The 16,269-nt window shown below is 42.3% G+C and overlaps 1 protein-coding gene across 1 annotated transcript; it reads right to left on the reverse strand.

The window, feature by feature from the left end:
* Window positions 1–222: 222 nt before the first annotated feature.
* LOC123044259 (uncharacterized) lies at window positions 223–1,192 on the reverse strand. Its single transcript, XM_044466953.1, has one exon. The coding sequence runs from the start codon at window positions 1,090–1,092 to the stop codon at window positions 526–528; it is 567 nt and encodes a 188-aa protein (XP_044322888.1). The 5' UTR covers window positions 1,093–1,192; the 3' UTR covers window positions 223–525.
* Between the last annotated feature and the right edge of the window lie 15,077 nt (window positions 1,193–16,269).

The raw sequence follows: 16,269 nt of genomic DNA on the forward strand, positions 1-16,269 counted from the left end.
CGTCGGAGCTGGCAGTGGGCGGTGGTGGGTGGGGTGAGGTCGACGGATCTGGGGTGGGGAGGAGGCGAGTGGTAGCCGGGGGGCCTGTCGGGGAGAGAGCGAGTGCGAGGGGCAAAAGGGGAAAGCGGAGAAATATTACAACGTGACGAAAAATGAACTGGTTATCTCCAGCGATAATTATTTCGGAACGGAGAGAGTACTATAGAAGAGACGACAGAATCATAACAATATAGGGACAATTCGACACATGAACTGAGAATACAGCAGGAACCAGCAGCCAGCAATTGCTTCAAAACACCAATATCGCAAACAGAACACAATGGCTAGAACAATGGCAAACACGAGTACGAGGCACCGCTTATTATCACCCCCATCTTCTCTCGCTCCCACGGCAAGGAGTATACTGTATACAGCAGTAGAATAGATGGAATGAACCACCATATAGTCGAACCACGCTTAATTAAACACACTACGCGAAACAAAGCAAACGGGGGAGAGATCCAAGGGGCGCGTTTGCTTGCTTCCCTACACGAAAGCGGCGGCGGCCGCCGCGGCGCCAGCGGTGCGGAGGATCTGGTAGTAGACCTGCGGGTTGGCCAGGAACGCCGTGCGGGAGATGAGGAAGCCGGCGGCACCAGGCGCCTTCATCATGGCGCCGGCCGCGGCGGGGGCGGCCGCAGCGGGCCAGAGGAAGTAGGCGCCCACGGCGCCCCCGATGACCATCGCCGCGGTTCCCACGGCACCGTCCCGCGTGGAGAGCTTTGCGGGCAGGTACGGCTTGGCCAACGAGACGGTGGAGACCATGGCCGCTCCCGTATGGTTCTTGACGTAGCCGAGACCTGCGACGATGTCGCCGGTGTTCATCCCGGTAAGCCTTGCTGGGAGGTACGGCTTGGCCAACGAAACGGTGGAGGCCACGGCCGCTCCTGTATGGTTCTTGACGTAGCCGAGACCGGCGACGATGTTGCCCGTGTTCATCTCGGTTAGCTTTGCCGGGAGGTACGGCTTGGCCAGCGAGACGGTGGAGGCCACGGCGCTCGCCTGTTGCTTGACGATGTCGACGCCGGAGAAGAGGAGGTCGCGTGCGTTCATCTCGCCTGGTTTTCCTTTCCGACTTGTGGTTATCTGTCTGGACTAGCCTCACTAGATGGATGAGACGACGCAGAGCGTCGATTTATAGCGACGAAGGTGATCCATACCTAGACGACGACCTTGACTACCAACAGTACTACTATCGACTTTACGTTGGAAAAACACAGCACTAATCATGTCACCAATATGAAAAAGAATCAAAAGATGAGGAAAGAGGCGACAAAATCATTCATCGCTGGTCCCTACGTACCCACTCGCCGAAAGCACAGGATGCCCGGGCGTGGCGCGGAAGGCAGTCACCTCGACCAGGACGTTGTGTTTAAGATCTGTAGAAGTTCACCCCCAAAAAAAACATCACTTTTTTGAATTTATTTCCTATTTTTCGCTGGGGAAAAAGGATTTTTATTCCATATTGAGGCAGTTACAGTCGAGAGACAAAATGTCCTCAATACATGGTGGTCCTGTGTGCATTCACACAGCCGTGGCACACTCTATATGACTATTTGTTTCCCCTTCTTTTTTATGATTTTTGCAATGTGTAATATACATTCATATGAACATGTTGAATTTTTATCAGAATTTTTTTAAACTTAGGAATACCATTTTAGCACTATTCCAAATATAAGGCTCACGAGCTCATCCACCAAAGTGATTTTTTGCTATTCCTACTTTTTTCGAATAAAGCTATTCTTACTCACTAAGTTTGCACCACTTCATGTCTCCGAGCGTTCCTGCGTCAGGATCCGTACGTGCATTATGCGTGTCGTACTTCAAATGTTGGAGTCTTCATACGGGACAAAAGCTAGTGACTAGATCGATCAAAAGGAGATTCTTTCACCTGCTACCACGACGCGACCACAAAACAGAGAATGGTTTAATAACTTTGCCACTAATTTTGACGTGTCACATTTCAAGTTGATACTAGTACCAGGGACGTAGCGGTAAAAACATACTTTCTCCGTCTAAAATTACTTGTCTTAGTTTTAGATACATCTCATTTTATCCATTTTGATGACAAGTATTTTCGGACGGAGGGAGTAATATACAAGAGGAATTCAACTCAAAAAAGCTATATAAGAGGAAAATGGTACCAAGGCCTTGGCCTGACCGTTCATTTATTAAAAGAAAAAACCTGAACAAGCACTAGTTTGGGGTAGTATGTCTGTAAAATTGTGTGTGTGTGTGTGTGTATCCTTGAATATTGATAATATCCTAATAGGAGTGAATCTGAATTGATAATGTATTATCAATTATATTGGCAGGGAAGACCCTCAATATAAAAATAAATATAAATAAATAAATAGACAAATACATCACCGGTTGTACTATTGGCCTCACCAGCCCTTAATAGATCAAGCATTAGAAAATAACCAGAAGAATAGAACGGGCAAACAGTAGCAAAGAATTAAATATTGTAGTGAATAGTGAATACTATCCAAATAGAACATTAGCGCAGTAGATTAGCCTAATCACATATTAGCTTATTAACTTAATTGCATATTAGGTCATTAGGTTAATATTGTATTTGAATAGTATTCACTATTCACTATAATATTTAATTCTTTGCCGTTGTTTGCACGTTCTATTCATAAGTAAAAATACCAAGTGAAGCACGAAACAACATCATTTTCACAACATAATTTTCATATGGTTTTCCCTTTCGGGAGGACACGAAGGGGTTAAAAAAAAGGATACATTATTATTCTTGGCAATTATAGCATCTTAGATATGGTGGCTATTCTACAAGTGGTGGTGGTACTACTACTAAGGAAACTGAGAGTGTTCTGGAGACTGCTCTTCTTGCTCGTAGCTCTGGACTCCGTCTCTTCCGTGTGTGTTCTTCAAAGCGCTCAGACCTCCTACTTTATAGTGTGGGAGGGATGCTAGATGCTCCCTTCTTTATTCTTCCGCGTCATACCTGGAACCTGGAGTAAACCATAGCTTGACGCCTTATGCACCGTTGAAGTGGCTCAAACTTTGCACAATCAAGCCTTGCATGACTCTCATGCTAGATTGATGTTTTTTGTCTAGAGTGAGAATTTTGTCTAGAGTGAGAACTTTCTCCAGACTGAGAACTTTGTCCAAACCGAAGGCTTTGTCATGGTTGAAATCCTGGCTTCTCATTCCGTGATAAGATACACTTATTTTTTTTATTTTTATATTGAGGGTCCTCCCCGTCAATACAATTGATAATACATTATCAATATTCATATTAGCTCATATTGGGATATTATCAATATTCGGGGAGGTCCACCGGAACCGAATAATTGATAGCAAAATCAATTCATGTATATGGACTTCTATTCAGGAGGCTGCTCATGCCCAGCTCTATCCATGTGATCGATGGAAATCATATTTGCTATCACATTCTTTCTTTATTTCTTCAATTTTCCTCTATTTCTTGTCTTGATTCTTTTAAGATTTCCTCTTTCAATTTTTTCTTTATTATTTTTGACAATTCTTCAACTCTTGTATCCATTTCTTGATCTATGTACTCACTATCTAGAGGGTCAATTCCCTTCAGAAGGCATTCTTGATATATATGATATTTTGGGGATTCTTCCTTCTTTACATTCTTCGAGCTTGATGCTTCTCGCTTTGTAGGAATTGCTGAAGTGGGTATATCTTTATCTATGCCTCTTCACTTCTGAATATACTCTTTAGCCTTTTGGTCAATATAATAATTCTCTCCTGTTATGTCCCTTGCCCATTTCAGGGCATCATTGATATTATCATATCTTTTGAATGTTAGTTCGTTGTTTCTTCACTTTGTTGCAAACTTATCTATTTGAATTTCTTCCCATGAAATGTATATTCCTAGCTAATTTCCATCAAACATAATATATAAATATCTTCCTTTTCTACTTACATTTTTGTTATCTTTGGTATATTTTTGTTTAACATATTAAAATATTATGCAAGACTACTGAGATTAGATAACATGTGTCCTTTTTCTTCTCTCTTCACTGTGTATTGATACCAAAGATTATCCAATAAGCATCCTTGGATCTCATCAATACGGATATGGATCTTTGGTTTGGAATTAAATGTATTTGGTGGAAATATTTTCAATTTATTATCATCTCCAAACATAAAACATTCAATTCGACCACCGAGTGTTGCTCTCTTCATTTCTGTAAGATTTGTGAACGAGAAAATATGTCAGGTAAACTGTTATCTTTTCCCTTAGTATGCTCAAATATTACTTTATATCCATTCCCGGCTATAGTATCTTCAAATAAGACCAATCTTATTGTTGAGGTTTTCATACTATCCATTTTATTGTAATATGACATATAGCTTCATAGTAATATTATTTTATATCCATTCCCGACTATAGTATCTTAAAATAAGACCCATCTTCTTGTCGAGCTTTTCGTACTATTCATTTTATTGTAATATGACATATAGTTGCAGAGTCTATCCTTCTAAAGTAATATTCGAGGATCTTAAGGGAAAATATAATAGTTTGCCTGACATATTTTCTCGTTCACAAATTTTACATAAATGAAGAGAGAAATATTCAGCGGTGGAAGTGAATGTTTTATATTCTGAGATAATAATAAATTAAAAATACTTCCACCAAATACATGCTACTTCAAACCAAAGAACCATATCGTATTGATGAGATCCAAGGATGCTTATTGGATAATATTTGGTATCAATACACAATGAAGAGAGAAGACAAAGGATACGTGTTATCTAATCTCAATAATCTTGAAGAATATTTAATATGTTGAACAAAAATATTCAAAAGACAGCAAAAGTTGAAGTACAAAAAGAAGAACATTTATATATTATGCTTGAGGGAAATAAGCCAGGAATATACATGTCATGAGAAGAAATTCAAATAGAGAAGTTTGCGGCAAAGTGAAGAAATGAAGAACTAACATCCAAAATATATGATAATATCAATGATTCCTTGAAACGGGCAATGGACATAATAGGAGAGAATTATTATATTGACCGAAAGGCTAAAGAATATATCCTGAAGCGAAGAGGCATAGATAAAAATATACCTGCTTCAGCAATTCCTACAAAAGGAGAAGCATCAAGCTTGAAGAATATAAAGAATGAAGAATCCCCAAAATATCATACATATCAAGAATGCCTTCTAAAGGGAATTGACCCTCTAGATAGTGAATACATAGATCAAGAAATGGATAGAAGATTTGAAGAATTGTCAAAAATAATAAAGAAAGAATTGACAGAGGAAATTTTAAAAGAATTAAGACAAGGAATAGATGAAAAATTTGAAGAAATACAGAAGAACGTGATAGCAAATATGATTTCCATCTGTTTGAAGACGATCACATGGACATAGCTAGGCATGGGCAACCTATTGAATATAAGTCCATATACTTGAATTGCTATTAGTATCAAGTCGGGCACGGAGGACCTCTCCAAATACTGATAATATCCCAATAGGAGCGAATCTGAATATAGATAATGCCTTATCATTAAATTGGCGGAGAAGACCCCCAATAAAAACAATAAAATAATCGTATCTTCTCATTCAACGAAAAGCCAGGATTTTAGCCACGACAAAGTTCTCGTTCTGGACAAAGTTCTTAGTCTGGACAAAGTTCTTAGTCTAGACAAAGTTCTCGGTCCGGACAAAAACATCAGTCTAGCATGGGATCCATGCAAGGTTTGATTATGCAAACTTTGAAGCACTTCAATGGTGCATAAGGGTGTCAAGCTGCAGTATACTCAAGGCTCCAGCTATGATGCGGAAGAATAAAGAAGGGAGCATCTAGCATCCCTTGCGCACTATATAAGGAGGAGGACTAAGCGCTGCGGAGAACACACACATAGAAGAGACGGAGTCCAGAGCTTCGAGCAAGCAGAGCAGTTTCTAGAGCACTCTCAGTTTTCTTAGTAGTAGTGCCACCACCACTTGTAGAATAACCACGATAGCGAAGGTGTTGTAATCTCCAAGATAAACAAGGTATCTTTTTTTGTAGTCCCTTTGGGGCCTTCCGGAAAGGAAAACCATATGTAAATTATGTAGTTTCAAGCTTCACTTGGTATTTTTATTTATGTTATGGATCCTATAGGAGAAACTTGGTAGTTCTCTGTTTAGCCTTGTGTGACGTTTGAATGAGATTATTGTGGCCATAAAGAAGTGTTCCCTTTGGGTGGAACTGCCTCGGAGGACGATAGGTATTTACCCCATAAGTTTGCATTTAAAACATCAAGTGAAAGAACCTAGCTACATCTGAAAACAACATAATGAAAAAAATGGTGAGTACTGAGTAGCATATCACACCACCGCGCACACTATCGGTTGTACTGTTGGCCTCCCCAGCCCTTAATAGATCCTACATTAAAAAAATAAACATCTTAGTAAAGAGTTGAACATGCAAACAATAACAAAGAATTAAATATTATAGTGAATAGTGAATACTATTCAAATAGAATATTATCCTAATCACATATTAGCCTAACCACATATTAACCTAATTAAAATCTGATCTAATGTTTGACTGGAAGTTTCTCGCAAAAAAACCTAAACATATATTTTTGTGTAATTTTGGATATTGAAAGTAGAAATTAAGGTATTATAAAATTAAATATATTTAGCTAGCAATAATATAAAAAGTGTTCAACGTGAACGGAAAAGAAGAAAGGATGGGATCACATATGATATCACTAATTTTCATACAACTAACCTATAGACAGTCTGATAGTTTGTTGTTCGCTCTGCATACAGACTACTTGTTGATATGCGAATAGGCAGAAGCGTCTTACCTCGATGAGAGGGACGCGTTACGTGTTATATAATCAGGGGTGTACCTCCCTGGTAACAGCACATACAATGTAGTTGGAGATCTTCTAGGAAGATAAGGAGATTACATCTTGGAGAACAAGAGATAAGAGAGAGAGAGATTACAAAGAGCTATTCGGTTACAACCTACTCTATATCTCCTAACGATGTACGCTACCAGGTATGCGCCACACATACGTGACACATCATTATATGTGTTTGACACCCTCCCTTAATCACAACTTCATCAAGTTGAGATTATATTTGAAGTCTTCAAAACTTTTGTCAGGTAGAGCCTTTGTGAATCCATCTGCAATTTGATCTTTAGAATGCACAAAGCGAATGTCAAGCTACTTTTGAGCCACTCTTTCTCTGATAAAATGGAAGTCAATCTCTATGTGCTTTGTCCTGGCATGAAAAACAGGATTAGCAGACAGATATGTGGCGCCCAAGTTATCACACCATAGACAGGGAACCTTTGCACTTTTTATGCCAAGTTCTTTCAGCATGGATTGTACCCATATAATCTCAGTTGTAGCATTTTCTAATGCTTTGTACTCTGCCTATGTACTGGATCTGGAAATTGTGGCCTGTTTTCTTGCACACCATGAAATCAGGTTAGGACCAAAGAATACTGCAACCACGAGTTGAACGTCTATCATCTAGGCATCCTTCCCAATCAGAGTCTGAGAAGGCACTCACAAGTGTAGATGATGACTTACTAAGATTAAGACCAACATTGAGGGTGTACTTAACATATCTGACTATGCGCTTTGCAGCAGTCCAATGAACTGTAGTAGGTGCATGAAGGAACTGGCAGACTTTGTTGACAGCAAACAAAATATCAGGTCTTGTAAGTGTTAAATATTGAAGTGCACCTACTAGACTTCTATACTTTGTGCTGTCATCTGAATTCAAGGGTTACCCCTCTGTAAGGGATAATTTTTCAGAACTAGACAATGGAGTAGGTGAGGGTTTACAACCTTGCAAGCCAGCCTTTTTGACCAAATCTGTTGCATATATTTCTTGAGATAGATGAATGCCATCTTCATGCTTCTTCACCTCTGTCCCTAGAAAATAGTGCAACTCTCCAAGATCCTTGAGGGAAAATTCTGCACTAAGATCCTTCAAAAGTCCTGAGATAGCCTCATCAGATGAACTTGTGACAATAATATCATCAACATATATGAGAACAAATATATGTGTGTTGCGCTTATTGTAAATGAACAGTGAGGTATCTGACTTATAAGGTACAAAACCAAGTGCCTGCATTTTGTGATTGAGACGTCAGTACCACGCTCTAGGATCTTGTTTCAACCCATATACTGCTTTATCAAGTTTGCACACATGAAGAGGTGCATCCTTATTTTCAAACCCAGGTGGTTGTTTCATATACACTTCCTCTTCGAGAACACCATGAAGAAACGTGTTCTATACATCTAGTTGTCTAAGACTCCAACCTCTGGAAACTGCAATAGACAAGACAAGACGGATGGTGGCTGCTTTAACAACAGGATTAAAGGTGTCCTCATAGTGTATACCATACCGTTGTTTAAACCCCTTTGCCACAAGCCGTGCTTTGTAGTGATCAATAGTTCCATCAGATTTCTTTTTGATCCTAAATACCCACTTGCAATCAATGAGGTTTTTACCTTGCTATGGAGGGACCAAATGCCAGGTTTTGTTCCTTTTTAGGGCCATGTATTCTTCTTTCATGGCCTCTCTCCAATGTTCATCACCAAGTGCTTCCTCAAGCGTGTATGGTTCACCTGGTTCTCCTATGGAGCATACCATACCATATACTGTTATATGCTTATAATCAATAGGTTTTATTACCCCTTGCTGCAGTCGTGTACGCTATGGTGCTGGCGTAGAAGATCCCACGCAATCTACAGGAGTTGCACCAGGCGCCGATCCGAAGGAAGATGCGGGTGCAGCAGCTGTGTCGGGCGCCGGATCAGCTGTGTCGGGCGCCGGATCATCTGTGGCGGTAGACGCGCCACTGTCGTGCAAAAGAGGCATAGAGGATCCAGGCTCGGCCCCCCTTGCGTCAGTCGTGGAGCCCGCATCGGTCGGACGACGCAGGTCGCGCCGCTTGTAACACACTGGTTGGACCGGGAAGCGGGCGCTCGTAGGCGGCGGACGCGTGGGCGAGCGGGATTGGTGCGGGACGGTAGCCACACGGTCGCCAGCCGCTGTCTGGCGCGTGCCAGGCGCGGGACCGGATCCTGCCGCACGGTGGACGCACCCGAGGCAGCTGTCGGTGCAGACTCCAGGGCAGATCGGCCCAGGCATGCAGTGGGTGCAGATCCCGGAGTGGATTCGGCTGACAGATCTGGAGCTCCTGTCAGCTCCGATCCCGAGGGGGATTTGCTCCCAGATTCTGGACACATGAAATAAGGCCCGACTGCGCTAATTTCTTCAGGATTTTCTCGTCCATTTTTTCTGTGCCATCTCCTGAATCATCACACAACTCATGCAGCGCAATGAGAGGGTTAGTCATCATAGAATCATCACAGTTTTGTGCCCCTTGAGTAAGCTGTTGGGGAACGTAGTAATTTCAAAAAATTTCCTACGCACATGCAAGATCATGGTGATGGCATAGCAACGAGAGGGGAGAGTGTTCGTCCACGTACCCTCGTAGACCATAAGCGGAAGATTTAGCACAACGCGGTTGATGTAGTCGTACGTCTTCACGATCCGACCGATCCAAGCACCGAATGTATGGGGCCTTCGAGTTCAGCACACGTTCAGCTCGATGACGATCTCCGGCCTCCGATCCAGCCGAGCTCCGGAGATGAGTTCCGTCAGCACGATGGCGTGGTGATGATGATGATGTTCTACCGGCGCAGGGCTTCGCCTAAACTCCGTGAAGATATGACCGAGGTGGAATATGGTGGAGGGGGGCACCGCACACGGCTAAGGAACGATCCGTAGATCAACTTCTGTGTCTATGGGGTGCCCCCCGCCCCCATATATAAAGGGGGAGAGGAGGAGGGGGCCGACCTAAGGGGAGGCGTGCCCTAGGAGGGGGAAACCTACTCCAAGTAGGTTTCCCCCCTCCCTTTCCTATTCCAAGAAGGAGGGGGAAGGAAGGAGTGGGAGAGGGGGAAGGCAAGGGGGGCGCCGCCCCCCTTCCTTATCCTATTCGGACTCAAGGGGAGGGGGCGCGCCACTTGCCCTGGCCGGCCCCTCTCTCTCTCCAATAGGGCCCATCAAGGCCCATTACTTCCCGGGGGGGGGGGGGTTCCGGTAACCCTCCGGTACTCCGGTTTTCTCCGAAAACTCCCGGAACACTTCCGGTGTCCGAATATAGTCGTCCAATATATCAATCTTTATGTCTCGACCATTTCGAGACTCCTCGTCATGTCCGTGATCACATCCGGGACTCCGAACAAACTTCGGTACATCAAAACTTATAAACTCATAATAAAACTGTCATCGTAACGTTAAGCGTGCGGACCCTACGGGTTCGAAAACTATGTAGACATGACCTAGAACCATTCTCGGTCAATAACCAATAGCGGGACCTGGATGCCCATATTGGTTCCTACATATTCTATGAAGATCTTTATCGGTCAAACCGCATAACAACATACGTTGTTCCCTTTGTCATCGATATGTTACTTGCCCGAGATTTGATCGTCGGTATCCAATACCTAGTTCAATCTTGTTACCGGCAAGTCTCTTTACTCGTTCCGTAATACATCATCTCATAACTAACTCATTAGTTACAATGCTTGCAAGGCTTAGGTGATGAGTATTACCGAGAGGGCCCAGAGATACCTCTCCGACAATCGGAGTGACAAAACCTAATCTCAAATTATGCCAACCCAACATGTACCTTCGGAGACACCTGTAGAGCACCTTTATAATCACCCAGTTACGTTGTGACGTTTGGTAGCACACAAAGTGTTCCTCCGGTAAACGGGAGTTGCATAATCTCATAGTTGCAGGAACTTTGTATAAGTCATGAAGAAAGCAATAGCAGTATACTAAACGATCAAGTGCTAGGCTAACGGAATGGGTCATGTCAATCACATCATTCTCCTAATGATGTGCTCCCATTAATCAAATGACAACACATGTCTATGGTTAGGAAACATAACCATCTTTGATTAATGAGCTAGTCAAGTAGAGGCATACTAGTGACTATATGTTTGTCTATGTATTCACACATGTATCATGTTTCCGGTTAATACAATTCTAGCATGAATAATAAACATTTATCATGATATGAGGAAATAAATAATAACTTTATTATTGCATCTAGGGCATATTTCCTTCAGTCTCCCACTTGCACTAGAGTCAATAATCTAGATTACATAGTAATGATTCTAACACCCATGGAGTCTTGGTGCTGATCATGTTTTGCTCGTGAGAGAGGCTTAGTCAACGGGTCTGCAACATTCAGATCCGTATGTATCTTGCAAATCTCTATGTCTCCCACTTGGACTTGGTCCCGAATGGAATTGAAGCGTCTCTTGATGTGCTTGGTCCTCTTGTGAAATCTGGATTCCTTTGCCAAGGCAATTGCACCAGTATTGTCACAGAAGATCTTCATCGGTCCCGATGCACTAGGTATGACACCTAGATCGGAAATGAACTCCTTCATCCAGACTCCTTCATTTGCTGCTTCCGAAGCAGCTATGTACTCCGCTTCACATGTAGATCCCGCCACGACGCTTTGTTTAGAACTGCACCAACTTACAGCTCCACCGTTTAATAAAAACACGTATCCGGTTTGCGATTTAGAATCGTCCGGATCAGTGTCAAATCTTGCATCGACGTAACCATTTACGACTAGCTCTTTGTCACCTCCATATACGAGAAACATATCCTTAGTCCTTTTCAGGTATTTCAGGATGTTCTTGACCGATGTCCAGTGATCCACTCCTGGATTACTTTGGTACCTTCCTGCCAAGCTTATTGCTAAGCATACGTCAGGTCTGGTACACAGCATTGCATACATGATAGAGCCTATGGCTGAAGCATAGGGAACATTTTTCATTTTCTCTCTATCTTCTGCTGTGGTCGGGCATTGAGTTTGACTCAACTTGACACCTTGAAGCACAGGCAAGAAACCTTTCTTTGCCTGATCCATTTTGAACTTTTTCAAAATTTTGTCAAGGTATGTGCTTTGTGAAAGTCCTATTAAGCGTCTTGATCTATCTCTATAGATCTTGATGCCCAATATGTAAGCAGCTTCACCGAGGTCTTTCATTGAAAAACTTTTATTCAAGTATCCTTTTATGCTATCCAGAAATTCTATATCATTTCCAATTAATAATATGTCATCTACATATAAAATTAGAAATGCTACAGAGCTCCCACTCACTTTCTTGTAAATACAGGCTTCTCCAAAAGTCTGTATAAAACCATATGCTTTGATCACACTATCAAAGCGTTTATTCCAACTCCGAGATGCTTGCACCAGTCCATAAATGGAACGCTGGAGCTTGCACACTTTGTCAGCACCTTTTGGATCAACAAATCCTTCCAGCTGCATCATATACAACTCTTCTTCTAGAAATCCATTCAAGAATGCAGTCTTGACATCCATTCGCCAAATTTCATAATCATGAAATGCAGCAATAGCTAACGTGATTCGGACAGACTTAAGCATCGCTACGGGTGAGAAAGTCTCATCGTAGTCAACCCCTTGAACTTGTCGAAAACCTTTTGCAACAAGTCGAGCTTTATAGACAGTTACATTACCATCAGCGTCAGTCTTCTTCTTAAAGATCCATTTATTCTCAATGGCTGGCCGATCATCGGGCAAGTCAACCAAAGTCCACACTTTGTTTTCATACATGGATCCCATCTCAGATTTCATGGCCTCTAGCCATTTTGCGGAATCTGGGCTCATCATCGCTTCCTCATAGTTCGTAGGTTCATCATGGTCAAGTAACATGACTTCCAGAATAGGATTACCGTACCACTCTAGTGCGGATCTTACTCTGGAGGACCTACGAGGTTCAGTAGAAACTTGATCCGAAGTTTCATGATCATTATCATTAGCTTCCTCACTAATTGGTGTAGTTGTCACAGGAACCGGTTCTCGTGATGAACTACTTTCCAATAAGGGAGTAGATACAGTTATCTCATCAAGTTCTACTTTCCTCCCACTCACTTCTTTCGAGAGAAACTCCTTCTCTAGAAAGGATCCATTCTTAGCAACGAATATCTTGCCTTCGGATCTGTGATAGAAGGTGTACCCAACAGTCTCTTTTGGGTATCCTATGAAGACACATTTCTCTGATTTGGGTTCGAGCTTATCTGGTTGAAGTTTCTTCACATAAGCATCGCAGCCCCAAACTTTAAGAAACGACAACTTTGGTTTCTTGCCAAACCACAGTTCATAAGGCGTCGTCTCAACGGATTTTGATGGTGCCCTATTTAACGTGAATGCGGCCGTCTCTAAAGCATAACCCCAAAACGATAGCGGTAAATCAGTAAGAGACATCATAGATCACACCATATCAAGTAAAGTGCGATTACGACGTTTAGACACACCATTTCGTTGTGGTGTTCCAGGTGGCATGAGTTGCGAAACTATTCCACATTGTTTCAAGTGTAGGCCAAACTCGTAACTCAAATATTCTCCTCCACGATCAGATCGTAGAAACTTTATTTTCTTGTTACGATGATTTTCCACTTCACTCTGAAATTCTTTGAAATTTTCGAATGTTTCAGACTTGTGTTTCATCAAGTAGATATACCCATATCTGCTCAAATCATCTGTGAAGGTGAGAAAATAACGATACCCGCCGCGAGCCTCAACATTCATTGGACCACAAACATCAGCATGTATGATTTCCAACAAATCAGTTGCTCGCTCCATAGTTCCGGAGAACGGCGTTTTAGTCATCTTGCCCATAAGGCACGGTTCGCAAGTACCAAGTGATTCATAATCAAGTGATTGCAAAAGTCCATCAGTATGGAGTTTCTTCATGCGCTTTACACCGATATGACCCAAACGGCAGTGCCACAAGTAAGTTGCACTATCGTTATCAACTCTGCATCTTTTGGTTTCAACACTATGAATATGTGTATCACTACTATCGAGATTTAATAAAAATAGACCACTCTTCAAGGGTGCATGACCATAAAAGATATTACTCATATAAATAGAACAACCATTATTCTCTGATTTAAATGAATAACCGTCTCGCATCAAACAAGATCCAGATATAATGTTCATGCTCAACGCTGGCACCAAATAACAATTATTTAGGTCTAATACTAATCCCAAAGGTAGATGTAGAGGTAGCATGACGACCGCGATCACATCGACTTTGGAACCGTTTCCCACGCGCATCGTCACCTCGTCCTTGGCCAGTGCTCGCTTATTCCGTAGTCCCTGTTTCGAGTTGCAAATATTAGCAACAGAACCAGTATCAAATACCCAGGTGCTACTACGAGCTCTAGTTAGGTACACATCAATAACATGTATATCACATATACCTTTGTTTACTTTGCCATCCTTCTTATCCGCCAAATACTTGGGGCAGTTCCGCTTCCGGTGACCAGTCTGCTTGCAGTAGAAGCACTCAGTTTCAGGCTTAGGTCCAGACTTGGGTTTCTTCTCTTGAGCAGCAACTTGCTTGCTGTTCTTCTTGAAGTTCCCCTTCTTCTTCCCTTTGCCCTTTTTCTTGAAACTAGTGGTCTTGTTGACCATCAACACTTGATGCTCCTTCTTGATTTCTACCTCCGCAGCTTTTAGCATTGCGAAGAGCTCGGGAATAGTCTTGTTCATCCCTTGCATATTATAGTTCATCACAAAGCTCTTGTAGCTTGGTGGCAGTGATTGGAGAATTCTGTCAATGACGCTATCATCTGGAAGATTAACTCCCAGTTGAATCAAGTGATTATTATACCCAGACATTTTGAGTATATGCTCACTGACAGAACTATTCTCCTCCATCTTGCAGCTATAGAACTTATTGGAGACTTCATATCTCTCAATCCGGGCATTTGCTTGAAATATTAACTTCAACTCCTGGAACATCTCATATGCTCCATGACGTTCAAAACGTCGTTGAAGGCCAGGTTCTAAGCCGTAAAGCATGGCACACTGAACTATAGAGTAGTCATCAGCTTTGCTCTGCCAGACGTTCTTAACGTCATTAGTTGCATCAGCAGCAGGCCTGGCACCCAGCGGTGCTTCCAGGACGTTACTTTTCTGTGCAGCAATGAGGATAATCCTCAGGTTACGGACCCAGTCCGTGTAATTGCTACCATCATCTTTCAACTTTGCTTTCTCAAGGAACGCATTAAAATTCAACGGAACAACAGCACGAGCCATCTATCTACAAACAAACATAGACAAGCAAAATACTATCAGGTACTAAGTTCATGATAAATTTAAGTTCAATTAATCATATTACTTAAGAACTCCCACTTAGACAGACATCTCTCTAGTCATCTAAGTGATTACGTGATCCAAATCAACTAAACAATGACCGATCATCACGTGAGATGGAGTAGTTTTCAATGGTGAATATCACTATGTTGATCATATCTACTATATGATTCACGCTCGACCTTTCGGTCTCCGTGTTCCGAGGCCATATCTGCATATGCTAGGCTCGTCAAGTTTAACCTGAGTATTCCGCGTGTGCAAAACTGGCTTGCACCCGTTGTAGATGGACGTAGAGCTTATCACACCCGATCATCACGTGGTGTCTGGGCACGACGAACTTTGGCAACGGTGCATACTCAGGGAGAACACTTCTTGATAATTTTAGTGAGAGATCATCTTAAAATGCTACCGTCAATCAAAGCAAGATAAGATGCATAAAGGATAAACATCACATGCAATCAATATAAGTGATATGATATGGCCATCACCATCTTGTGCTTGTGATCTCCATCTCCGAAGCACCGTCGTGATCAGCATCGTCACCGGCGCGACACCTTGATCTCCATCGTAGCATCGTTGTCGTTTACGCCATCTATTGCTTCTACGACTATCGCTACCGCTTAGTGATAAAGTAAAGCAATTACAGGGCGTTTGCATTTCATACAATAAAGCGACAACCATATGGCTCCTGCCAGTTGCCGATAACTTCGGTTACAAAACATTATCATCTCATACAATAAAATATAGCATCACGTCTTGGCCATATCACATCACAACATGCCCTGCAAAAACAAGTTAGACGTCCTCTACTTTGTTGTTGCAAGTTTTACGTGGCTGCTACGTGGCTGAGCAAGAACCGTTCTTACCTACGCATCAAAAACCACAACGATGGTTCGTCAAGTTGGTGTTGTTTTAACCTTCACAAGGACCCGGCGTAGCCACACTCGGGTCAACTAAAGTTGGAGAAACTGACACCCGCCAGCCACCTGTGTGCAAAGCACGTCGGTAGAACCAGTCTCGCGTAAGGGTACGCGTAATGTCG

This window comes from Triticum aestivum, chromosome 2B, assembly GCF_018294505.1.
Source record: "Triticum aestivum cultivar Chinese Spring chromosome 2B, IWGSC CS RefSeq v2.1, whole genome shotgun sequence".
Taxonomy (NCBI): domain Eukaryota; kingdom Viridiplantae; phylum Streptophyta; class Magnoliopsida; order Poales; family Poaceae; genus Triticum; species Triticum aestivum.